Below are 26,723 nucleotides of genomic sequence, written 5' to 3'. Positions count from 1 at the left end.
GAATAAGCTTCCTTAATCCTACTTGTCTTTTTTTTAAATTCCTTTTTTCCCCTTATCTCAGTTCTTTATTATGAAGGTATTTCCTTTTTTCTCATGTAGACATTTCTTTCTCTCTAGAGATGAGGAGCAGGGGAGAAACATCTCTGACCATGGAGGTCTTCCCTTTGGTGGGAGGAGGGTTGGCCATGAAGACTCTCACATTAGTAATTCTTGGGTCATGATTTTTGAACACTAAAAGATAGCTCACTAATTCTATTTAACTGATTTCCTTTAGCCATTGTCCATTTGAGACAATTTCTTAAGCAAATACAGGTCTATGCTCCCCATTATGACTTCTAGAAACTTATCAACTACATACTTGTAGTTCTCTTTTTCATCGATTTGGTAAATGGTCCTGCTATGATTTTAGTAACATCTTGATTACTTTTTCCTTTCTGTGGAAAAGAGAAACAACTGGAAGCAATGCAAATGAAGATTTGAGGGGAAGAAGGATCTCTCAGCCCAGAGATTGCTGAAAGAGTGATCAAGTGACCTTTGGGGCTCACGTGCCAGTTGTGACAATTTAGAGAAAAGGATGGGGCATGTGATGTGGTAAAAGCAGAAAAAGGTTTGGTCACTGCATGGATAGTCAGAACATAAGAGTCAAAAAGAATATAAGTACCTAGAGATATGAATTAAAAGGAAGTCAGGTTTGAAAGTAAAATAAGGAATTAAGGTTAACTCCATAAATTCTTCTTCTTCTTCTTTTTTCTAACTACATCAAATGAAAGGAAATACTTTTTTCCCCCCATCTTTGGTAATGTAATAGAGACAGGAGTTTTTCTCCCTCTATTATGTTTACCCTCCTCACCTTCCAAGTAAAGCATTTTGTTTGCAACCAGGAATGGTAGATCCCTGATATAATTCTTTCTAAAAAATTTATTTACTTATGTGTTTGTTTGTTTGTTTATTTATTTATGGCTGCATTGGGTCTTCGTTGCTGTGCACGGGCTTTTCTCTAGTTGCAGCGAGCAGGGGCTACTCTTCGTTGTGGTGTGCAGGCTTCTCATTGTGGTGGCTTCTCTTGTTGCAGAGCACAGGCTCTAGGCGCATGGGCTTCTGTAGTTGTGGTATGCAGGCTCAGTAGTTATGGCTCACAGGCTCTAGAGCACAGGCTCAGTAGCTGTGGCACACAGGCTTAGTTGCTCCGCGGCATGTGGGATCTTCCTGGACCAAGGCTCAAACCCGTGTCCCCTTCATTGGCAGGTGGGTTCTTAACTGCTCTGCCACCAGGGAAGTCTCCCCTGATATAATTTTTAAACAGAAAGGGTGTGTTCTGTGCAAGCTCTTCGTGCTAGATTATATGGAGTCTTGTTTTTATACGTTCCCAAAGTGCACTAAATCAGTTAACTGCACCAAGCAGGAGGAGACAGACTTCATAATTCTCCTAAATATAATTGGTAATAGAACTGTCCAGAAGAAAAATGCTCCCACCAGCTCCCCCTCCCCTATAGCTCATTTCTGTCACATCACCAACAGATTAGAATTGCGCATAGCAGAACATACCTCTGGTGAAAAATCTCATCAGACAGACAGACATTATAAAAAACCATTAAACGGGGATTTCTATATCAGATTACATTAGGGAAAAACAAATAAATGGTTCACCTTTATATACAATGGTTCCTTAAGATGATCAACAAGAAGGCAAGCTTTCTCCTCCCACACAGGATTGAGGCTCTTGTGTATTATTTTACTTCTAAAAACTTCTTTTCCTCCAATTTTAAACTTCACGTATGGATCACTTGTCCCTGTTAAAGAGATACAAATTGATCCATGTTAATCATGCTTTTCTACAGAAGCAAGAGAATAGCTCATCTAAACATTAGAAAGTATTTAAAGGAATAAAATTTAAGTAAACCTTATCACAGGAGAAAAATAAGTATTAGGTGCCTTTTCCTAAATTTTCCCTTAAATATTCAAGTGACAGTAAATAATAATAATAATAATAATTATTATTATTATCTTCTGATCTTAATACTGTAACTCTGTTCTGGTATTTTAAAACTCTACTGCATGCTGCATTTGTAAATTTGATTCACGTTGTAAATGATAGAGATTAATCTGACGTTTCATCTGGTCAACTATAAAAAAGATGATCCATGATCTTGGCTGATTTAACAAGTTTTAGACTTATATATGCTGCTAAAAATTTACACTAGTTTAATGGGTTTCAGAAAAGGTGAGTCTTAAATTGAGCTTCGGTTTTATCCTTGGTCCCATATTTTCTTCACAGGTATCAATTTTATCCATGGGCCCGTATTTTCTTCACAGGTTTCAATTTTAGAATGCTAGGGAAGGATGCCTCAGAGGAAGGCATCAAGAGGAAGGGCACAAATGATTGTTGAATAACCTGTATACTTCATATTATCCATTAATACCTCCTAAGCTCCCTATGAAGATAAAGGAAATAAGAGCCATCAAATAAGTTGCTCTTGGGTACACAGCTAGCAAGAGATGGAGTGAAGATTCCAACCAAGGCTGTGTGGCTCTAATGCCTGTGCTTTTTTTTTTTTTCCCCTGCAACTTCAAGAGGGAAGGACCTCTGTATACATTCATTTATATTATACCATTTCTCATTTTGACCGATGAATAACATCAATCTTGGCCTCATAACTCTATGCTGTTATTAAGGATTCCTAGAAAAGGTGAATCAGGAACATCACAAGGAAATCATTCCAGTGTGTGACACTCTTCAACCTCAGAAAATAATTTTTTATACATGATCTGACTCCCTTAGAATAAAATTTTAATTCTTTCTGTTTTGTCCAACCTGAAACTATAGTCTACACGATTTAAAGAAAAATATGAGTGGGGCTCAGAAAATTGTAAAGCACCATATAAATGTTAGGTATTAAAATTATGAGGCTGATATACTTAAACTCACTACCTATATTCCTCCTCAATACACCACTCACCTCCATGACACATAAATATCTATGCTAAATATAAGGATTGCCTTATAGGATATGCATTTTCTTATTTAATCATTTGGGGGCTCTCTCAAAACTCTCCACATTCCCCCAGTAAATTGAAGACCTTGTTTTTGTATGACTAGACCTGGGTCTAATAAAATAACGACTTCCCATTTTGTGAAACTCCCACTTTGACAGCTTGATTTTATAACAAGACAAACTTTAAAAAATGTTTATAAATGTAAATGTAGGCTTAATACTAAACTGTTACAATGCATTCTTTAAGGGAATCAATGGAACCAAAATGTTTAACAGTTAAAATGGCTATTTTTTAAGGCCCTGATCCCCAGCTACAGGCTGAGCACCCCGGGGAGTGGAAGTGTTATAGCATGTAATTTGAGAGATATTAACATCCATGTACCCGTCTGAATTTCCTCAGTCATGCAGTTTTGTCTTTGATTTTTAAAATCATCTATGCAACTACTACCAGCTGCTAAAATACAATATGCTCCATGAGATCAGAGCCATTTGTATCACTGTTTTTTAAACCTCCAGCACTTAGTGCAGAATTAGACATACTGTTCCTCAATAAACATTTGGTGAGTAATTGAATGATTTAATGACAATGATGTGGGTGGTAGACCTCTCTTCTTGCTGACTTTTGTCACCTCCACTTGGATACATAATAGACATTCCAGTGTTAACATAGGCCTCAATCCTCTCTCCTGCTAAGCCTGCTCCTCCCTCAGGCTTTGTCAGGTTGTTAAAGGCTCCATTATTTGACAGTTCCTCAAGCAAGATGCAGGGAACTTACTTTCCATACCTCCTTCTCCATCCAGGACACCACCAAGTCCGATTAATTCTCCTCCGCTCTAGTTCAGCTACCATGATTTCTGTGCTGTGCAACTACAGTAATAGCCTCCTAACTGCGCTCTCCACGCTTCCGTGTCCTCCCCCATTAATTCTCTATATGGCAGCCAGACTGACCTTTTAAACCTGCAAATTTAATCTTCCCCCTTCTTTGCTTAACACATCTCAACACCTTTCAACTACACCTATAATAAAATCCAAAATCTCTAACATGGTATACAGAACTTGCTGCTTCTCCACCTTCATTTTTGGCCCCTACTGTGTTCCAGCTTTCCTGTTACTAGAAGTTCTCCTCTGCTTCCAGTCTTCACATATTCCAGCCAGGCTCTCTGCTTGAAAAGTCCCTCCTTCCCACTCTCTTCCCCTTTTGCCTGGCTGACACTTCTTATCTTCCAGGTCTTAGTTTAAATATAATTTGCTCAGGAATGCCTTCCTCAACCATCCCAATCTGAATTAGGTCTCTTTGTCACTTTCTCCTGACATTTGCTCTTCTGCTTAGTAGAACTAATCATTATGCTACTTATAGGTTAATTTGTATGTCTACCAGTTTACTGTAGGAATTTTCCCGTTGGCTATAACCCCCGCGAGGGCAGGACTCTGCCCCAGCACATGGCACAGTGTCTGGGGCAGAGCCTGTACTCAGTAAGGATTTGTTCAATGGATGAGTAAATGAATGACCTTACAGTTCACAGAGTTCACAGTACTATTAAATACATCCTCAAAGTGACTCTGTGAAGTTGGTGAAAGCATATATTATCAACCTACATTGCAGGTGAGAAACAACCTGAGATTCAGTGTGACCTGCACCAAATCACATAAGAAGCTAACAAGTAACAGGATGAAAGGCAAATTTACACTTCAGACGCCAAGCCCAGGGTTCCTTCTACTCAGCTTTTTAGGAAACATGGACATCCATATTTTCCTTTTTTAACTCTAAAACACCATCACAGAATTATTATGTAAAGATGTTGCACAATCATTTAGACACTACAAGTAATGCCAATATTGACAAGTAACTTATTCTCACTTAGAAAACTCTCACACTTATTATCTGTCTTAATCGCCCTAAGGCCCCTGTGAGTCTAACTACTGCCTCCGTTTTACAGATGAGACAAGTAGGAAAGGTCAAGTGGTTTGCTGCAGGTCAGACTAGAACTCAAATCTGGAGCCTAGTCCAGTTAATTCTCTCTCTGGCACATCATCATAAATCGTTCACCCCCTTCAAGGTATAACAATCTTGTATCTCTTTGGTCCAAAAAAGGTATGAATAAGCATTTTACAAGAAAAGTGACTTCAAGAAAGTTGGACTGTGTTTCTTAACAGTTATTGACATTAATATCTCACACTATTTAATTTAGCTATCATGCAAACAACTGACATAACTTATGATTTAGCACAGAAGCCTATACACTCAAATGTAAATCTTTTTCGGAAGCAATCTGTTTCTTGCTCCTTACCAGAAACATTTTCCTCAACCACTGTCTATGCTAACTGTCAAAATCCCCTTAGAATTAAGGACAACTCGTTCCTAGAATCCTGCTGGGTGATCCACTAGGTCTTGATGGCAGAACTTAAATTACAAAAAGGAATCTAGATCACTCTTGTTAACATTTACTGAACACGTACTATGTCAAATATAACATACCACCCAATGAGCCTGTGAGGTGAGTTGTAGTGTTATCTAGGTTATGGTTGAGGAAACCATGTTTCATTTGTTCTGTTGGCATTTATTGAATCCCCTTAAGTGGTATTACGTACAAATATATAGTGTGGAACAGGTAAGTAAATTCCCCAAAGTCACACAGCTAGGATGCTGGAACCTGAAACTAAATATTACATTAGGCCACCTCCAAACAACATTTTTCACGCTTGGTATCATATCCTTGATGCCGCTTGGGGCAGTAAATATCCAATGGCCTGAAGAAATAACAATCCAGATAACAAGAGTCGGTCTAAGGGTTAAGTTAAGGCTTAGGGACAGATTTTTGACTCTTTGATAGGCACTAAGATCTCAGGGATTGGTATAAAAAAGAGAGAAAGGCTGTTTTAAGAGACTTTGAGAAGATATTATGATGGTGAAATATATTGTAAATGTGTGGCTTTGGCCACAGGATAACCTGGATTGGAGATGGTACATATGTCAGCAAATTTCACAGTCATAAATACAGGAAAACAGCTCCAGATGCACACACATGGCAAGTCAGTCATCTGACTTTTCCCGCTGTGTTCTGACTCCATAGAATAAAATCTGCTACATTTCTCCCTTTCCAACTATCATTCAGAGGCTTCTGGGTGCTATTATTAAATTTTAATAACTTTTTTAGTAGTCAAAACTCTTTTAAGGAATTTCTAATTGTTCACTTATTATTGTAACTGAGGGACCTTTGTTGACTGGGATTCCTTAATTTAAAGTTCAAGACCTTCAGCTTGTGATTCCAACACAGAACTGGAGACATCATTCTTTTATTTTTTATTTTTTATTTTTTATTTTTTACAGCAAATCATTTTTATTTTTTTATTTTATTTTATTTTTATTAGTTTCTGCTTCATAACAAAGTGAATCAGTCATACATATACATCTGTTCACACATCCCTTCCCTCATGCATCTCCCTCCCTCCCACCCTCCCCATCCCACCCCTCCAGGCGGTCACAAAGCACCGAGCTGATCTCCCTGTGCTCTGCAGCTGCTTCCCACTATCTATCTACCTTACGTTTGGTAGTGTATATATGTCCATGCCTCTCTTTCGCTTTGTCACAGCTTACCCTTCCCCCTCCCCATATCCTCAAGTCCATTCTCAAGTAGGTCTGTGTCCTTATTCCCATTTTACCCCTAGGTTCTTCATGACATTTTTTTTTTAATTCCGTATATATGTGTTAGCATACGGTATTTGTCTTTCCCTTTCTGACTTACTTCACTCTGTATGACAGATTCTAGGTCTATCCACCTCAGTACAAATAGCTCAGTTTCATTTCTTTTTATGGCTGAGTAATATTCCATTGTATATATGTGCCACATCTTCTTTATCCATTCATCCGATGATGGACACTTAGGTTGTTTCCAGCTCTGGGCTATTGTGAATAGAGCTGCAATGAACATTTTGGTACATGGAGACATCATTCTTTTAATTTAGTTTCAGTAAAAGATTTGTACCTAATGCTCTAATTTTTTATGCTGAAAGGTAGTCACTTTATTACCTGGTAACATTAATAAGTATTATTTGTTTTTTAAAAAGGAATTCTGTGGTCAAGCATATTTGGAAAATGCTGGTTTAATACAAAATTAAACAGATTAATTTTCTATAGCTTTTAAATAAGATAATGTGCACTTTTACTCTCCAAGGGGATATGACAGGTCTTTGACCATAGAGCCTATTTATCTTGAGTGTATCTTTCAGGACTAATAATCCCTGATCTCTCTTTGGGAAATGCTACCTTATTATATTTCATAGATGAGGAAGTTTCACATGTCTTGGAGGTTCTTTTATTGTAATAGATTTTCCAGTGAACTCAAGTCATTTTATTATAATAAAACTCCAAGTAAATCCAAGCCACTAACTTGTGGTTAGCCTTTAACAAATATATTACACACACACACACACAAAAGAGATTTAGTTTGTTGGTTCAAAAATTAAATTCAAGTGCCAGTGCTGTTTTGTTGCAATATTGCATTCAACCACAAGATGGCACAAACACTTATCAAATTACTATTGTGAGGCCTGTGGTTCTGCTCTTCAAAGTTAAGGCATCTCTGCTGCACCCTTGGCAGTTCTCAGGCATTTTCTAGCAACCTGTGCTTTGTTGTTATTGGCTGGACTGTGACCCTCATTACAATCTTTTTTATGATGATAATAAAATGTAAACAGGGCAAATAAATATAGAAGAAGAAACTAGGAAGTGTTAGCCCTAAAATAAAATTCAGATTTTATTAATATCATATTCAAGAGCAACCTTTCACACATTCATTTTATCAGATAGCATTAACTTCAGAATTTATTTTAAAACATTATTATTTTATCGTATAATTATAAATTCTGTGCTTTAAAAATTCCAGAGTATTTTAGATCTAGGGAATTTTCATTGTATATATCTGAATCTTAGGAACAAATTGTTTGAAAAAGAGGAATTAGATGGTTTGTATAATGTTTCTTCATGTAGTAAAGAAAAACATGTCCCCAGGCTATGGATTTTGTTCGTTTATTTGAGTCAGGACATCTGAGCATTTCAACATTTTGCGTGACTATTTAGCCTTTAATGTAATTTAAGTCCAACATAGAACTAAACTTTGTCTGAATGGGTCCCCTTTTGTGCAGCAATAAACACAGCACACACAAGATGGCAGTCTTCCTTTCCTTAAAATAGTATGAAAGCTCTTTAAAATGTAAAAAGCCATATAGTAATGAATGTCCTGTTCTTCATTTTCAGAATAAATGAGCCTCCTGGTTAACAAGTTTAAATCAGTCTTATCCCAAACCAAGTATATAATGAAACAGAAACACCTATTCCTGTTTCAGGGGCTTATACTTATTCAATAATGCTAACTCCTAATCAAAAACAATGCGAAATCGAAACTCAGTCTTATGGAGAAAGAGAAGAAGGAGGAAGATGAAAAGACAGAAGAAAAAAGACAAAAGAGAAAAAGAGAAGTGAATATAAATATTAAGTGTGAACAGTTAAAAAGAATTCAAATTTAGGGTGGATCTTCCTAAAGGTATTCAATCTTTCTACAAACATTTAAAGCTAGCTACTTTTGTTGACCAAATACAACAGAGAAAATATCTGTTCTATAACAAGGTCCTTCACACTTGAAAGAGGCCTGGAAAAAATAGATAAGTTCAAAGCATACTGAGAGCAATAGATTATATCTTTATATACATTTATTTTTATTAATGATTTATAAATCTTCAAAACAGGTACCTTATTTATACATTAAAAGTATTTCTTAAACTGTCTCTTTCCTTCTTCATTTTTTGTTTTTTTGAGATTTGTAATGCCCTACAGTGGAAACATTACATAGGGCTAAATAACTATATTAAAATTAAAATGCAAAAAGCTTATAATCACATATGGTTTAATGTTATAAAATAAAAGGAAACTAAAATCTTTTTCCATAATGAGGAATATGAATATTCCAGTGATTTTTAAATTGCTGGTTAATGAAGTTACCATGATACAGCACAGAGATGAATGAAAACTAATACTGTGATAAAATGCAGTATAGGACTGAACTAAATAAATTTCTTTCTTTGAGGAGTAGAAGACACTTCCAGACACACCGTGTAGAGAAGGTGTAAATGACAGGAACAGACGGTTGATTTTTATGAATTATTTTTTTGGCTTATTTTTCTCTTGTAAATGCAGAGTTCTGAATATGTAAAAAAAAATAATATACATATTTGGGGTAAGTTCCCCTTCACACACGGCATAAATTATAGGTGGTATCTACAAGCAATTTCCTGGTAACTTCTGGAAGTTTTGGTAAACTAAAACATGGAAGGGGGGTGGTTACTTACATTTTTTTCACACAGATTTAGACAAATACTGCTTTAATTGTGAATATGAATTAATTGTATATTACTCTATGGCATAAGAGCAACTGCAATAGAGAAGAATGTTCTGGATGTCATAGTCATTCTTTCCAAAGGGCTCTGCTCCTCCCACCCCTGGGAGCTCCCTCTGTGACCAGTGATCAGTGCACAGACTTTGGAGGTACAAATATACTCCTCATCCTTTAAGCATGATTTTTACCTAAGGAGAAACAATTTTCTCTGGAATTCTTCTAGAATATGTTACTATGTTTTTACAGCCATCCTAACCAAACAAGATCAAGTATAATTTTTTAAAAGAAATGTTAAGCATTGAACTTTTGTATGTAAAAAATATCAGAATATTAGAATTTTATACCCTAAATATCTATACTCTCCTCAATCCTTTTTCTTCTGGCTATCTCAATACTTTTCTGAGACTGTTGCCTTGAGTGTCACTAGTAACTTTTTTTGGCTCCCTTATATGTTGTATTGTATCATTTTATACAACAAGAATGTATTAGTCACTAGTAACTTTTAATCACCGCTTTCAATGGCTTTTTCTTAGACTGCAGCCCCTTCCACCTATCGGTGGGTCACAGTGAGTGTTATTAACTCCACTGACCCCGAAATTTTCTTCTTTGTGGATTCTGTGACACTGCTCACAGTAAGTCCTGTGCTGGAAAGAATATTGACCAAAGCCACTTTTGCTTCTTATAAGCAGTGTGGTCTTAGAAAAGTCATTTAACTGCTCTTGTCTATAGTTTTTCAACCTTTAAAATGAGGGGATTTCTCAACTTTCTCTGAGGAAAGTCAAGGATCTATGATAAGATTTCACTTCCATGCCCTTGACAGAGAATGAGCCATTCCACATAAGTGTATTTTTCAGGAAACTAAAAATTACTGTGTCAAACACCAAGACCATTTTTATTAGTAAGTTTGAAGGAAATATTTCTAAATTATATTTTTCTTCTTTTTGGGTAAATAATGAATACAATTTTTAAAAATGGGGCAGAGCATCATTTGCTGATTATATGTATCTGGGAAATTATCATCAAGGTTCTAGGAAAGCAAAGTTAAATCTTCTGTGGAAAACCAGTGAAACTCGAGTAGCAATATTTCATTTTCTGAAACTCACCATGGAATGCTGCTAAAAACCAGGAGATATTCCTTTTATCACAGAGAGTCTCCCCCATGGATACTTCTATAATCTGTTTATTCTTATTTTGTTTCATTTCTTTCCATTTAGAGTTACAAACTCAACAACAGTATTATTTCTTTTGCTATATATGCCAGTGAACAAAATGTGTTTCTTAAAATATAACAAATTAAAAGCAATTTGAGGTGTAAGAAGCCTGATTTCCCAAAGCACCGTGTGGAGGAGAGCTATCTGCCAACCGGAAGCAGGTGCCTTGGACTATCACATGGGTGAGAAATAAACTCCTATTACATTTGAGCCATTAAATAACTTGGGGGTGTATTTGTAATCGCAGTTCAGCCTATCCTAACTGATAAAGATTCCTAAGCCTTGGGAATTCTAATTAAAATTCCACTTGCAAGCACAGTTTAGCCTATTTCACCCAATAAATGTCCTGAAGCCCTCTGATTCTAATTCTTAAAATATCTCTTGAAATCATCTCTGCCACCACTGTCTCATCATTCCTTGTCTAGATTATTCTAAGAGCCCTCTGCTTGGTTTCCCTTCTCCCTTCAAATCTATCCTCTGAACACTGCCAGTGTTCCCTCTGGCAAGTACAAATCAGACACTTGATTCTTCCTGGACTACATTTCACTCCATCTTCTGCACCCACAAGCGCTGCTGTGGGTAACGCAGGCTCCAGAACTCTGACTCAGGGCCAGTATTCAAAGCCTCTCCTTGTCCAGGAGATTTTGCACACGTGTTTGTGTATTTTTATTATCTTATACTCTTACCATGGAGCCTTCTGATCCTAATTTGGCTTCTGTGGCAGACTGAACCCCTACATCCATTTCTCCTCTTTTTCATTTTAGTAATAGAGTCTCTGTAAGTTTAGCAGGACATGTGATTATTCCATTAGAGAACTCCTTATTTTCCAAGCAATGGGTATGGCCATGTGGCCACGTCCGCAAGATGTGTAAAGTGACATATGCAACTTCCAGATCCTTTTTTGTTTGTTTGTTTTGGGTTCTTTTTGGTAAGTTGGTTGATAGAGTATATGCTTCCTGTAGTGGTTTTTTTTTTTGTTGTTGTTGTTTTTAGTTTTTTAACCATTTAAAAAAATTGAAGTATAGTTAATTTATAATGTATTAGTTTCAGGTATACAGCAAAGTGATTCAGTTATACATATATATATATACACACACACACACACACATATATACATTCTTTTTCAGATTCTTTTCCATTATAGGTTATTACAAGATATTGAGTATAGTTCCCTGTGCTATATGGTAGGTCCTTGTTGTTTACCTATTTTATATATAGTAGTGTGTACATGTTAACCACGAACTCCGAATTTATCTCTCCCCACACCCTACTATCCCCTTTGGTAACAATAAGTTTGTTATCTATGTCTGTGAGTCTATTTCTGTTTTGTAAATAAGTTCATTTTTATCATTTTTTAAGACTCCACATATAAGTCACATCATATGACATTTTTCTTTCTCTGTCTGCCTTACTTCACTTAGTATGATCATCTCTAGATCCATCTATGTTGCTGCAAATGGCGTTAGTTCATTCTTTATATGGCTGAGTAATATTCAAATATATATATATATATATATATATATATATATATATATATCTCACATCTTCTTCATCCATTCATCTGTAGATGGACTTTTAGTTTGCTTCCGTGTCTTGGCTTTTGTAAATAATGCTGCTATGAACGCTGGGTTGCATGTATCTTTTCAAATTAGAGTTTTCTCCAGACAAATGCCAAGGAGTGGGATTGCAGGGTTATATGATAACTCTATTTTCAGTTTTTTAAGAAACCCCCATACTGTTCTCCATAGTGGCTGCACCAATTTACATTCCCACCAACAGTGTAGGAGGGTTCCCTTTTCTCCACACCTTCTCCAGCATTTATTATTTGTGGTCTTTTTTTTGATGATGGCCATTCTGACATGTGTGAGGTGATACCTCATTGTATTTTTCATTTGATTTCTCTAATAATTAGGGATGTTGAGCATCTTTTCATGTGCCTGATGCCCATCTGTATGTCTTCTTTGGAGAAATGACTATTTAGGTCTTCTGCCCTTATTTTGATTGGGTTGTTTGTTTGTCTGTTTGATATTAAGCTGAATGAAAAAGCTTTCAGCTTTCCACTGTTGAGTATGATGTTAGCTGTGGGTTTGTCATATACGGCCTTTATTATGTTGATATATGTTCCCTCCATGTTCACTTTCTGAAGAGTTTTTTTAATCGTAAATGGATGTTGAATTTTATCAAAAGCTTTTTCTCCATCTATTGAGATAATCATATGGTTTTTATTCTTCCACCTGTTAATGTGGTGTATCACACTGATTGATTTGCAGATATTGAAAAATCTTTGCATCCCTGGGGTAAATCCCACTTGATCATGGTGTATGATCCTTTTAATGTACTGTTGGATTCTGTTTGCTAGTATTTTGTTTAGGATTTTTGTATCTATGTTTATCAGTGATATTGGCCTGTAATTTTCTTTTTTTTGTTATATCTTTGTCTGGTTTTGGTATCAGGGTGTGGACTCACAGAATGAGTTCAGAAGTGTTCCTTCCTCTACAATTTTTTTGGAATAGTTTGAGAAGGATACATGTTAACTCTTCTCTGAATGTTTGGCAGAATTCACCTGTGAAGCCATCTGGTCCTGGACTTTCCAAATAGGCCTTCCTTCTAGAAAAGTGTTTTTCTTATTGGAATGATTTATTTGACTTTGTACAATCAGTCTTGGTTGAATTCTATTCAATTCAGTTTCATAAGACTAGGTGGTATGAACCACCTCTTCTTACAACGTGGCCATTCCTGGGCACAGGGGTTTCTCACTTAAAAAATGGAAGATAATATCCAGTAAAGAAAAAAAAATGGGTTGAGGTGGGAGGAAACTAATATTCTTGAATACTTAGTATGTGCCTGGGGCTTTTCATATAATATTTCATTTAGTTACAACTGTAGTCCTGTGAGGTAGGTTAGACCAGCACAGCAGAGGCATCAAATAAATGTTTGTTCAATCGATGAATAAATTAATATTCTTAGTAACTTATAGATGAGTAAACTGGTTCAGAAAGATTAGGCTGCTTGCTCTAGTCATAAGGCTAGTAAGTGACAGCTCCAGAATTCAGTGCAAGATCTATTTGATTCTAGATTCCAAGTTTACTACACCATTAAGTCTAACCAATCAACCGACCTGTCCCACGTATCTCAAACTATCATTTCTGAGCTTAGCCGTCCCATAAGGTGCCCCCATCAGAAACTGGATTCCATACTAGGAAGCCATGGATATCACTAAACTTGGCAAACATTAATTCTGAACCGTTATCACATCAGAGTAGCAGTTAGACAAGCATGACTGAATCTGATTGGGGAGATGACTTATTTAGGGCCTTTTATCTCCATAAGACAGAATCTCATGAGGGCAGAGACCTCTTGTGCATCTCAGAACCTACCACAGAGCAGGTACTCAACTGATCAATAAATATTCGTTGACTGTATGAATACAAACATTAATATTACATACATACTTTACTATTAATATATTTGCTAAGCTGGGCACTTATTCAGACGCCTAAAACCAGGGTTCTCTGTTACCTCAACTGAAATTGAGATAACAATTATTATTTAGCTATTTTCCTTAACCATTTAAGAATACATGAATATATAGCAGAAAAGTAATGCTTATTTTCAAGGTACTTCTTCCTCCTAGTTATGTAGAGATAGCAATTCTACTGGATTTGTTAAATCAAGAAAAAATAGCCTATAAATAATAATAAAGATTACATAAATAAGCCTATGTATAAGGAAGTACCATAAAATATGACATTAAAATGACTGGAGCCCATAGAACATATCCACTAAATAAAAATCACTACTACTCTAAAAAGAAAACAAAATCCTCTTCAATCAAAACTGTAAGTAATAACAATAAAAACAGTTTTATGACTCCTGTTGATTGATTACTATCATTACCTGAACCAATTTCAAGACAGTTATATTACAGTATGACTAAAATGCATGGTACTTGAATAACCCATTCCTTAGCATATTCACGAATTCAATGTGAGAAAAAAGAAAAGTCAATGGTCTCCTCTTTATCTCCTTGCTCTAGTCTTCCCCACTTCAACTCTTTCTCCAAAATCTTACAGCTAGAAATTTTTCTGAAACAAAAATCTGATGTTACTCCCTTGCTTTAAAATTCTTCATTGTTCTCATTGATTTCAGAATAAAGTTCAAACTCTCTAGCATGAAATACAAGTATCTCTTTGCTAATTTCTCCAGACTCATCTTTCACCAGAGCTCTAATCTACAGAACACCTTGCAGCACCTCAAACCCACAGCTTCTCTCCAGGGTCCGTGCCCCTCTTCATCTCTTTCCCTTGCCCTGAATGAACTTTTCCATCATCCTTAGTTCTCTTTGAGTACTAAGTTCAAGCCTCACCGCTGCTTGGACATCTTCTCTGAGCCATCCCATGGACATTATTAGGCCATTCCCACGTGCTCCCTAACATCCTCCACAAATACACTTGTCACATGGAGGCCTGGTTTAATTTCTGATCCCTGATGTTTGATACAACCCCTGGGTTATCGTGTGTGACCAAGAAATGCTGGTTGACTGAAAACACTCCTGTATAACTGAATGAACGAATATCTGTACTATCTCAAAAAAATAACAGAAACTAATGAGGTAACCAGTACTTACATTGCACACCCTTTATTTCTTACTGTTTTTTTTCCCACTCTAATTCACTGTGATTCTAGGAATCTCATTGAATTTTATTCTCAGATACTGAATCTGAAATATGTAAAGCTTAATATCACAAAAGCACTGTGCCATCATTTCTGCAACAGTACACATTTTGCCATTGCCACTTTCCCAAACTATGGGAATGACATTCTTTGTGATTCTTCAAAATGGTCAATCTGTTCTAGTTTTACAAAGTGCTTTTAGACAATCTCATTTTAGTAGCAATTTGCTTATAGTGTTTATTTATATGATTGACTGATTGACTGATTTAGATTTATTCAGAACAATCAACTAGAAACCATACCAGAATAAAGGTGAATGAATATGCTTATGACATATCTCTCCTAACATTTTATGTCATATGTCCAATAAATAGGTATAATAAACATATAGTAAAAGCTGTCATATTTTTATGCAAAATGTTTAGAAGGAAGGTTATTTTTATGTGTACAGAGAAATTATGGCTGAAACTACTACCCTTCACTGACATCTGTGTTTTCCTCTCCTTCACAGGCAAGAAGCTAAACTTCATTTCGAGTCCTTTTATTTAGGTGTGGCTATTGTTATTGAGGAGTGGGTTCTGGCCAATGGATTATGAGCAGAAGTTGAATGCCACTCCCAGGCCCAACCAGTCCATGACATATTCATATATGCAATTCTCTCTTTTTTCCCCCAACACTGAGAACCTAGATGAGGGCAGGGCCATACAACAGAAAAAGCCTGGTGTTTCCAAATGAAACAGAAGTCCTACTATCACTTACAGAAGTGATAAAAATAAATAAACTTTTGATTTTGTTAAACCACTGAGATTTGTGTGTTTATCTTTTACAGGTCCTAATACTACTTACCTCAACTGATACAAAAATTGATTCTAAGAATGAGTGTTGACATTAAGAAAAAGAATCCCTAAAATATGTGACACTGACTTAGTGGATGGGTGGTGGGTAGCAAGGAAGGCTGTAGAGTCTCATTAGGCCATGGTAGACATGTGGTAAAACTGTTCCTATGGTAACCCGAAAGGCAGGCTGCCTGCCACTGAACTTGAGCTTGAGGGGACATGGTTGGGAAGACCCAGAATGAAGGTGTGTATTTTCTGAAATTGACTGCTTTTAGTAAGTAATCATAAGAGATGAATTCAGGAGAAAATAGGCTGATCCACAAGTAGAAACGAAAGGGAGTAAAGAATTTAAAAACGACATTGAACAACAAAAGCTCATTAAAAATGTCTAGGGCCTCCCTGGTGGCGCAGTGGTTGAGAGTCCGCCTGCCGATGCAGGGGATACGGGTTCGTGCCCTGGTCTGGGAGGATCCCATATGCCGCGGAGCGGCTGGGCCCGTGAGCCATGGCCGCTGAGCCTGTGCGTCCGGAGCCTGTGCTCCGCAACGGGAGAGGCCACAACAGTGAGAGGCCCGCGTACAGCAAAAAAAAAAAAAAGAAAAAAAAAAAAGAAAAAAAAAAATGTCTAGAGGCAAAGGTCAGATTGGCCCTCCCACCCAAGCACGATGGCCTTAAGGTAGCTGCCATTACACTGAAAGGGAGGAGCAAAGGAGTAAGTCATGTTTGAGGAGAAAGAATACTGGTTGCTGGTGCACAAAGCCTACTCAGCTTTTGAGAGAAAGAACTCACTTGGTTGAGATCCCTGATCTTGCACCAGCAGGAAGCAGGATATGGATGCAGTGCAGTTCCCAAGGGGGCAGGCTCCTCCACGCCCATTTCAGATATGCTACAGAGGATAATAGAGGGTAAAGAACTTCCCAGATGGTGGAACTACTTGCTACAGACAACAATAGACAAGGGGATTTTCCCCAAATAGTAGCGTTCTAGTCAAGGAATCTCCCTATTCTCCAGGTAAGTGACCTTCATAAAGCCTGTCAATGGGGATTTCAGAAATGCTATGGACAATTAACTGCTATGAGTCTCCCATGCTTTCCTTTTGGTTGTTATATATTGGACGTATATGGGGAAGTGTTAGGCAGATTCACAGTCCACGGGGCTACAAGGAACCACATTTGGACGTGATAAAGGATTTCCCTCTATTCAGATATCCTTGATTTGGAGCTGGATACAGGGACCATATGGGACCCTGGGCTGTTTGCCTTGAAGAAGGGTGAATGTCTTCTATGTTCAGGAACAAGAGTGAACCAGATATTTGGTGACCAGAAAGGTGGCTTGTAGCCAAGCCTGAGATTACTTGGCAATATCCATGTTTTCTTCTTCTTCCTGGGCACATGGCTGGCCAGTAGCTCCCAGCCTCCTATAAAATTAGGAGCAGCCGGGGCTTCACTGGTGGCGCAGTGGTTGAGAGTCTGCCTGCCGATGCAGGGGACACGGGTTTGTGCCTCGGTCCGGGAGGATCCCACATGCCGCGGAGCGGCTGGGCCCATGAGTCATGGCTGCTGAGCCTGCGCATCTGGAGCCTGTGCTCCTCAATGGGGGAGAGGCCACAACAGTGAGAGGCCCGCGTACCTCAAAAAAAAAAAAAAGTAACAGACGACAGATGCCCATGTGGACAGAATATAGACAGCTTGAATACTTTCAACTCAGCACTTTAAAATTAAATTCAGTATTTATTGAACACATACATTTTGTGATGTCGTATTTTATTTTGGACAGGTCTGTTATAAAGTGTATGTTATAGAGCTAAGATGCCTCCTGCAGATCTCTAGAGCTATAAGAACATAGCTAGTCCCTGTTTCACAGACACCCCTTTCAAGCATGTGGAGTCCTTAATATATACAGTCATCAGCACAATGATATATCTGAGGTCATCAAAACAAAGATTCAATAAGTTGATTTCTTGTCAACTGTTTGTCAATGAGAGAAATTTTAAAGGATATACTTCCACAAGTAAAAGATTTTTTTCTTTTCAAAATACAAGTTTAAAATCCATGTCTCCAGATTATTAATTAAAGCCTTTTCTTCAATTATCTTATTATTTGATGTAGTCAATGGTTATATAAGTTTTATAAGCAAGTAAAAAAGATAAGCAAAGCAAAATGTTAACACCTACAATGTAACTAAAATACTTGAGGAGCAATGAAAACATTCTCATCCCTCACGCTAAAAATGGTTAATAAGTTTTTAAAGTGACAAGTGACTTCAAAACTTGCAATTATCCTGCTAAAGCATGTCGTCACTGATAGAAGCAAAGACGGCAGATACAGGAGAGTAGTAGGTGTTGTGAATCCTTGTTCCTGTCTTCAACACAGCATTCCCTTCAACTCTCTGACAGGGTGTGGGAAAAGTCCATGGTCTGAGTTGGTAAGTTTAATAAAAACTGGAGAACCAACCTAGGCACTGCATTACTCGATGACCCCTCTTTCTTGCCTTCTGCCTTTCTGCCAGACTTGCTACTCTTCCCATTTCCATTAATGTTCTGTTAGTTTTTAAAAGAAGACAGGGCTCTTTTTTTTTTTTTTTTTTTTTTGGTACACGGGCCTCTCACTGTTGTGGCCTCTCCCATTGCGGAGCACAGGCTCCGGACGCGCAGGCTCAGCGGCCATGGCTCACGGGCCCAGCCGCTCCGCGGCACGTGGGATCTTCCCGGACCGGGGCACGAACCCGTATCCCCTGCATCGGCAGGTGGGCTCTCAACCACTGCGCCACCAGGGATGCCCCTGAGCTCCAGTTTTTAATGTTAAGTCCAGCTGACGCCTTAACTTTGGCCTTGTGAGACTCTGAGCAGAGAAGCCAGTTATACCATGCCCAGATTCCTGACCTACAGAATTTGTAATCCACCTATTAAATGGATGTTGTTTTAAGCTGCTAAGCTCATGGAAATTACTTAGAAAGCAATAGAAAATTAATGAGTCTACCTTGAAGAACACATTTATGATGTAGCTAGAGAAATTTTTGAGAAAACTAGAAGAAGGAAACTTAGTTGAACCTAATGAAAGACTTTCTTAAAAAGGGTGCCAGTGTATTACCTAGAGGGCTGTCTAAGCTGCCATGACAAAGAGATCAAAAATATATAGTGGATTAAACTAAGAGAAATTCATTCCATTCATGCAAAACCGTACAGGGAAAGGTAATCCTAACCCAATACAACAATTCCACCATTCTCAGTGTGAGGCTTCTGACCCTTGGTCCAAGACAGCTACTCTTCTTTTTTTCCAGCTTTACTGAGATATAATTGACATATTGTATTGTGTAAGTTTAAGGTGTACAACATGATGATTTGATATATGTATATATTGTGAAAATGATTATCACAATAAGGTTAGTTAACACATCTATCACTTCACATAGTTACCTTTTGTGTGTGTGTATGTGTGTGGTGAGGACATTTAAGATCTATTCTCTTAGAAACTTTCAAGTATACAATACAATATTGTTAACTACCGTCACCATGCTGTACATTAGACCCCCAGTACTTACTAATCTTATAACTGGAAGTTTGTATCCTTTGATCACCATCACCCATTTCTTCAATCCCTCAGCCCCTGGCAACTACCAATCTAGTCTTTACTTTCTAAGTTCTGATTTTAGGTTCTACATATAAGTGAGATCATACAGTATTCAAGACAACTCTTGTTCTCTTCATCTCCCAACTGGAAGGAAGATAGAAGAAGGCTAGAGAAACACTTGTGTATTTGTCTTAGGGGTATGATCCAGAAGTTGCACTACCCAAAGTAGCACATATGGCTTCTGCTTACATCTCATTGGCCAGACCTTAGAACTTAGCTGCAAGGGAGGTTGGTAAATGCCAGCTTTAGCTGATAAAACTTATGCCTACCTAAAACATGGGAGCTCTATGATGAAAGTTGGAGGAAAAGAATACTGGTGGACAATAAGCAGTCTCTGCCACAGTCCAACTGATAAGCTCGGTACTGCATTATAAATAGAGTTACTCAAATTGTTATGAATTTCTTCTGTGGAAATGAGTCAGATATCTACTTCATCAAGACTCTCCCCAATTAGACCTAAATCTATTTTCTAGATTCCAGATTTAAAGCAAAAAATAAATAATTCTTCTTTTAAGTAACAGTCTTCCAAATATTGGAATCAGGTTGTCAGCATCCTCCATACGTTTCCAGACTTACTACCCTCTGATCCCTCTCCTATTCTTCCTTAGTTACCATCCCTCACTACCTTAAATGCTTTGGACTCATTTTTGCTTGTCAAAAAATCCATTAAAATATGGCCATCAGCAAAGAACATAGTCCTCAGTGAAAGGCTCTTGGCTAGAAACTTGAGTTGGCCAAGAGGACAAGTATGTATCTACACATACATACAATGGAATATTATTCAGCCTTAAAAGAGAAGGATATCATGCCATTTGTGAACCAATGGATGAATCTGGAAGTCATTAAGCTAAGTAAACTAAGCTAGACACAGAAATACAAATCCTGCATGATCTCACTCATATGTGGAATCTAAAAATGTCAAACTCAGTAATAGAGAGTAGAATGTTGGTGAACAGGCATTGGGGGTGGGGCAAATGGAGAGATGTTATTAAAGGATATAAACTTTCAGTTATAAGATGAATAAGTTCTAGAGACCTAATGTACAGCATGATGATTAAGACACATTAATGATAATACATTATACTATGTATGATATATACATAATATTGTACTACATTAAAAATTATGTATTATACACTTGAAATTTGCTAAGAGAGTAGATCTCAAATGTTCTCACCACAAAATAAAAGGGTAACTATATGAGGTGATGGATATGCTAATTAGCTTGATTGGGGTAACCATTTCACAATATCCACATATATCAAAAGATCACATTGTTTCAACTATACTTCAACAAAATTTTTAAAAATTAAATTAAGTTAAAATTAAAAAATCATATACTTTAAATATATAAAATTTTCATCAATTATACTTCAATGAAGCTGGGAAAAAATAATATTTTATGGAAAACAAGCAAATCTTAGTGATCTTAAAAGGCAAATCCAATAAACTAATTTGATCAAGCAACCAAAAATTGGGGAAAAAAAAGTACATGAGTGGCAAATGTAACCAAGTACCTTCTTTAGTGAATGAACAATAGCTCCTCTTTCCTTAATATCACAGGCCAGTAAAACAGACTACTTAATGTCAATATATGATTGACATACATTGTTAATATAGAATATTGACATTAAATTGATAATTGATAATTGAATATAATATTGATAAGCAAATATATTGATAGTTGAATCTGAACACCACCTTAAATGGGACAAATGATTTGAAGCCCCAGTCATTAAGGTTTTCAAATTTCATTTTGTTATAAATAAGATCTATTTTTACTTTTTCTGCTCTTAAAATTTTCACATCTACCATCCCTAATTGGAAGTGCAGTATAGAGATCAAAGGTCTTGCCCTAAGGACTGGCAACAATGCTACCATCATCAACGTATCACAGATTTTTACAAACTCTCCCAGTTCTGGAGCTTTTTATCTAAAAAAATGAATTCCAAACCCGTGTCCTACTCTCTAATTTTTCATTGATTTGTGATAGTTATTTCATAAATTCTGTTTACTGAACTCTCAAAACACGTGCTGAGTGGTCTGGCTTTTTCTGGCTCTGTAGCCAGAATGAAATTTTAAAAGTATGAAAAATAAAAATTTTAGAAATGCAGAATGTGACTATCGTTGTTTTTATTATTTTTTCCCTGCACATATAGATAAATAGTCTGCTCTTATTTACTTCCTCAACCTTTACCTCCCTACTTCTCTCTTGTTTTCCATGTTTTGTAGCAAAGCATCCACTTTGGCGTGTGTTATCATGGGCCTCTGCCAAACTTCGGTTCTTTGATCATCATCTGTTTTACTAAGGATGTAATACAGGGTGGTTGTTTTACCTTAGCACTGTGCTTAGGTCCATTTGTAGTTGTTATTTTTATTAATATAGTTAACACCTATTACCCTGCTTACTATATGCCAGGCATGACTCTTGTCACTTTACATGTTTCAACCCACCGAAACTTCAAAATGATTTCTCACTATATTGTTTTATTATTTTATACTGTATATTCTCTAATTGATAGTTACAATTATTATTAACACCACTGTCACTTACGTCACTCCCAACACAGGACTTTGCAGGGCTGCTGGGTTACAGAACTCCAGGTGTGAAGGGTGCTTCCTTGAACTGGCAGCGTGCCAGTCAGTGCACAGACTAGGTGCTCAGCAAATGTTCATGGGATTTGATTATCTAACATTTTTACACTTTGTGCTTTTCTGTGTTCCTTTTCATATCTCTGGTGTCCTAAGAAGTTCCTCTGACCTATGTTGAAGATCAACTCTCGAAAAGGCAATATTTATAGAGTTTTCAAAGGGAGTACAAATTGAAAGTAGAATCTGCCTTAGATTGGCACAGGGAATAACATTTCAGGGGCAAAAACAACACAATAGAGGTCTTTTAACGATGGAGTAGTGTGGGCTACACCTTGGGCCTCCTTGAGATAATCACCACCAGCATCTGCATAACCTGAACACACAACGAGTATGAATAGAAAACAGTAGTACGCTCTGTCACTGGTGTTTAGGAGGTAACACAGTATTTTTGGTAAGTCAAATGTATGATTCCAGGAAAGCCCCAGAGCTTTCAGTGTTACATGGAAGATCACTTGAAGAGCTTCCTCATGCTTAGGGCGGTTTTACACAGGGAGTTTTATGGGCTTACTCTGTTTACTTTAGCCTTTCATATTTAATTATATTCTCACTACAAAAGTCTGTAAAAATTATAAAGTCCAAATAACTAATTTCCTCTTTGCTACTGTCAGACACATTAATCCTGTACAGTGTGACAAAACTGTTCTCCTAGGCTAGTGATGTTTATTTTCATATTTCAATTTACTAATTTTCTTTCAAGTTGTTTCACTATAAATTTATTAAACTAGTTTCTTCCAAGCTAAGGCAAATCTACTTTTCATGGATACTAAAAACACTGAAGGTTTATATTAATATTTATTCTTGAGACAGAGATGTATCTTTTAAAAATATCTCTATGTTAATGGTTAATGGATATTGAGGGCTTTTTTTTTCTGGGCTGATTTGTAAGTCTTCACAGAATAGCAGTGCATTTTTTCTAAGTCATTTCAATCTTCCCTAACATCCCCATTTCCATTTAGAAAGTGACAACTGAGTTCTATTGTATTCAAGTGGTTGCTACCTCAAGAATTAATGAATATATTTTCTAAATGTTAATGTTTTAGTGAAATGAAAGTGCTCTTTAGCAATTCTGTTCATTGGATGCCACAGAAATAATTTTTTGGAAGTGGGTTTTTGAAAAAACTTGGCATCTGATAATTCCATATGTTAATTTATTTGGTTCTCTACCTCTCCCCTCATTAAGGGAAATTTTTTAAGATTTGGTTAAGTCCAATGGCTCAAAGATTTTTTTTTAAAAGAGTATTTTCCAGAAGGATTGAAACAGTCTGGACAACATGGAAGCAAAGACAAAGAAGGTACCTTCTGTCTCTCTCCTTAGTTTAGACTCTGTATTAGTCTTCTATTACAGTGTAACAAATTACCGTAAACATAGTGGCTTAAAACAACACACATTTACCATCTCCAGGTTTCTGTAGGTTAGGCTTGACATAACAGGGAGCTCAGGGGTAAGGGTCTCACTAGGCTACAATCAAGTGTCAGTTTGTCTGAGTTCCCATCTGGACCACAGGATCTTCTTCCAAGCTCATTCAGGTCGTTGGCAGAATTTAGTCCCTTGCAGCTATAAGACTGAAGCTCTTAGCTCCCAGAGGTCATTCCTCTCCATACTCAGTTCACAACATGGATGTTTGCTGCTGCTACTTTTTATATTATGTAAGCTTCAGGTGTACAGCCTTATAGTTTGACACCTGTATACACTACAAAGTGATCATCACCACAAGTCTAGTTACCATCCATCACCATACAGTTGATCTCCTTCACCCATTTCATCCACCTCTCCCCACTCCCTTCCTCTCTGGTAATCACTAATCTTTTCTCTATATCTACAAGTATGTTCTGTTTCTTTGTTTTGTTTTTTTAGATTCCACATATGAGTGAAATCATTTTATATTTGTCTTTCTCCATCTGATTTATTTAACTTAGCATAATACCCTCAAGGTCCATTCATGTTGTTGCAAATGGCAGAATTTCATTCTTTTTCATGGCTGAGTAGTACTCCTGTGTGTGTGTGAATGTGTGTGTGTAAATATATATATACCACATCTTTCTCCATACATCTATCGATGGCCACTTTACCATTATGTAATGCCCTTCTTTATCTTTTAGTTCAGTCTTTGTTTTAAAGTCTATTTTGTCTGATATGAGTATGGCTACTCTAGCTCTCTTCATTTCCATTTGCATAGCAAATCTTTGTCCGTTCCTTCACTTTCTTTCTCTGTGTGTCCTTACTTCTAAAGCAAGTCTCTTGCAGGCAGCCTATAGGTGGGTCTTGTTTTTTGATTCATTCAGCCACTCTCTGTATTTGATAGGCAAATTTAGTCCATTTACATTTAAAGTTATTATTGATAGGTATGTACTTATTGACATTTTTAAAATTGTTTTCTGGCTGTTTTTGTAGTTTCTCTCTGTTCCTTTCATCTTCTCTTTCTCTCTTCCCTTGCGTTTTGGTGGTTTTCTTTAGTGGTATGTTTAGATTTCTGTCTCATTTTCTTTTGTGTATTTATATAAGTTTTGTTCTTGTGGTTACCATAACCTTCATATATAACATCCTAGAAATAGTAGTCTGTTTTAGGTTGGTAGCAACTTAAATTAAAACACATTCTAAACCTTTATCTCTTACTGCCCCCTCAGCTTTATACTTTGGATGGCACATTTCACATCTTTTATTTTATCCCTTAACTAATCATTGTAATTTATTTAATGTTACTATTTTTGAGTTTTAACCTTTATGCTTGCTTTATAAGTGCCTGATCCACTACGTTTATTATACATTTACCTTTTCCAATGAGATTTTTAATATTAATTTTGCCATTTCTTTTCAGCTCAAAGAAGTTCCTTCAACATTTCTTATAGGGCTGGTTTGGTGATCATGAACTCCTTTAGCTTTTGCTTATCTGGGAAGCTCTTAATCTTGCCTTCAATTCTGAATGATAACCTTGTTAAGTAGAGAATTCATGGTTGAAAGTGTTTTCCTTTCAGCATGTTGAATATGTCATGATACTTCCTTCTGGCCTGAAAAGTTTCTGCTGAAAAATGTACTGATAGCTTTTAGGGTTTCCTCTGCATGTAGCAAGTTGTTTTTCTCTTGCTGCTTTTAGGATTATCTCTTTATCCTTAACTTTTACCATCTTAAATATAATGAGTCTTGGTGTCTTATGTGTGTCTTTGGGTTCATCTTATTTGAAACTCTCTGGGATTCCTGGACTGGATGCCTCTTTCCTTCCTTAGATTAGGGAAGTTTTCAGCAACTATTTCTTCAAATATATTTTCTGGCCCTTTCTTTCTCTCTTCTCCTTCTGGGACCCCTATAATCCAAAGGTATCATTATTTTTTAAAATACTTTTAAAATTTTGCTACTCTGAGTGTTTCATTGCTTTGCCTTCCAGCTCACTGATTCCAGTCTGTTGTTGTACCCCTCTAGTGTATTTTCCAGTTCCATTATAACTTCTGCTTGGTATTTTCTTATTTTTTCTATCTCTTTGTTGAAGTTCTGACTGGGTTCATCCATCCTTCTCCCAAGTTCAGTGAGCATCTTAATGACAATTACTTTGAACTCTTTATCAGGTAGTTCTTTTTCTGAGATTTCGTACTGTTCTTTTGATTGAAACATGTTACTCTGTCTTCCCATTTTGCCTAATTCTCTGTATTTGTTTCTGTGTATTAGGTAAATCATCTACCTCTCCCAGTCTTGAAGGAATGGCCTCATGTAGGAGATATCATGTAGGGTTCAGAAGCGCAATCCCACCTGAACACCAGAGCCAGGAGCTCAAGGGAGCCCCCTATGTGTACGCTTATGCCCTACTGTACTGGCAGGGCCAAGGCTGCTTCTGCAGCACATGTTTGGGTAGGGCTGGCCCAGGGCCCAGCTGCAGGGCCTGGCTATGGTTATTGTATCAATAGTGCACTGGTGGGCAGGACTGGCCCCCAGCCTGGCTGTAAGACCTGATGGCTGTTTGCTTCTTCAAGGCCAGCAAGAGGATCTCTCTATCTCAAGAAGGGCTCTGGTTCCTTCTTTAAAGCTCATCTAATTATGTAAGGCCCACCAAAGATCATTTCCCTTTTGATTAATTCAAAGTCAGTGGATTAGAGACATTAACTACATTTGCAAACATCTTTTTACTTTTGCCATGTAACATAATATAGCATAATCACAGAAGTGATATTGCACCATATTCACAGATTCCACCCATACTAAAGGGGAAGGGACTAATACAAAGACATGTATCACTAAGGGTTGATTTAGAATTCTGTCTATTCCACAGGTCCTAAATCCAATTTTATTAAACCAGTTTCTTATCTCTTCTTTTTCAGACCTCACCACAAGCTCTCCAGCTAGAGGCCAAGA

The 26,723-nt window shown here is 37.0% G+C and overlaps 1 protein-coding gene across 18 annotated transcripts in view; it reads right to left on the bottom strand.

Annotated features, from left to right (window-relative positions):
• MCTP1 (multiple C2 and transmembrane domain containing 1) overlaps window positions 1–26,723 on the bottom strand; it is a gene marked incomplete at its 3' end in the record, with an annotated part of 541,466 nt that overhangs the window by 265,959 nt on the left and 248,784 nt on the right. For all 18 annotated transcript variants that reach the window (XM_082620971.1, XM_082620972.1, XM_082620968.1 and 15 more), the window contains exon 3: window positions 1,648–1,790. In XM_082620971.1, coding sequence (XP_082477097.1) covers window positions 1,648–1,790 — 143 coding nt within the window. The remainder of the gene's footprint in view (window positions 1–1,647; window positions 1,791–26,723) is intronic.

Source organism: Mesoplodon mirus (genome assembly GCF_964341445.2).
Source record: "Mesoplodon mirus genome assembly, chromosome: 5".
Taxonomy (NCBI): domain Eukaryota; kingdom Metazoa; phylum Chordata; class Mammalia; order Artiodactyla; family Ziphiidae; genus Mesoplodon; species Mesoplodon mirus.
Note: the sequence above shows the minus strand (reverse complement) of the source record. Positions and strands in the feature narration are given on the sequence as shown.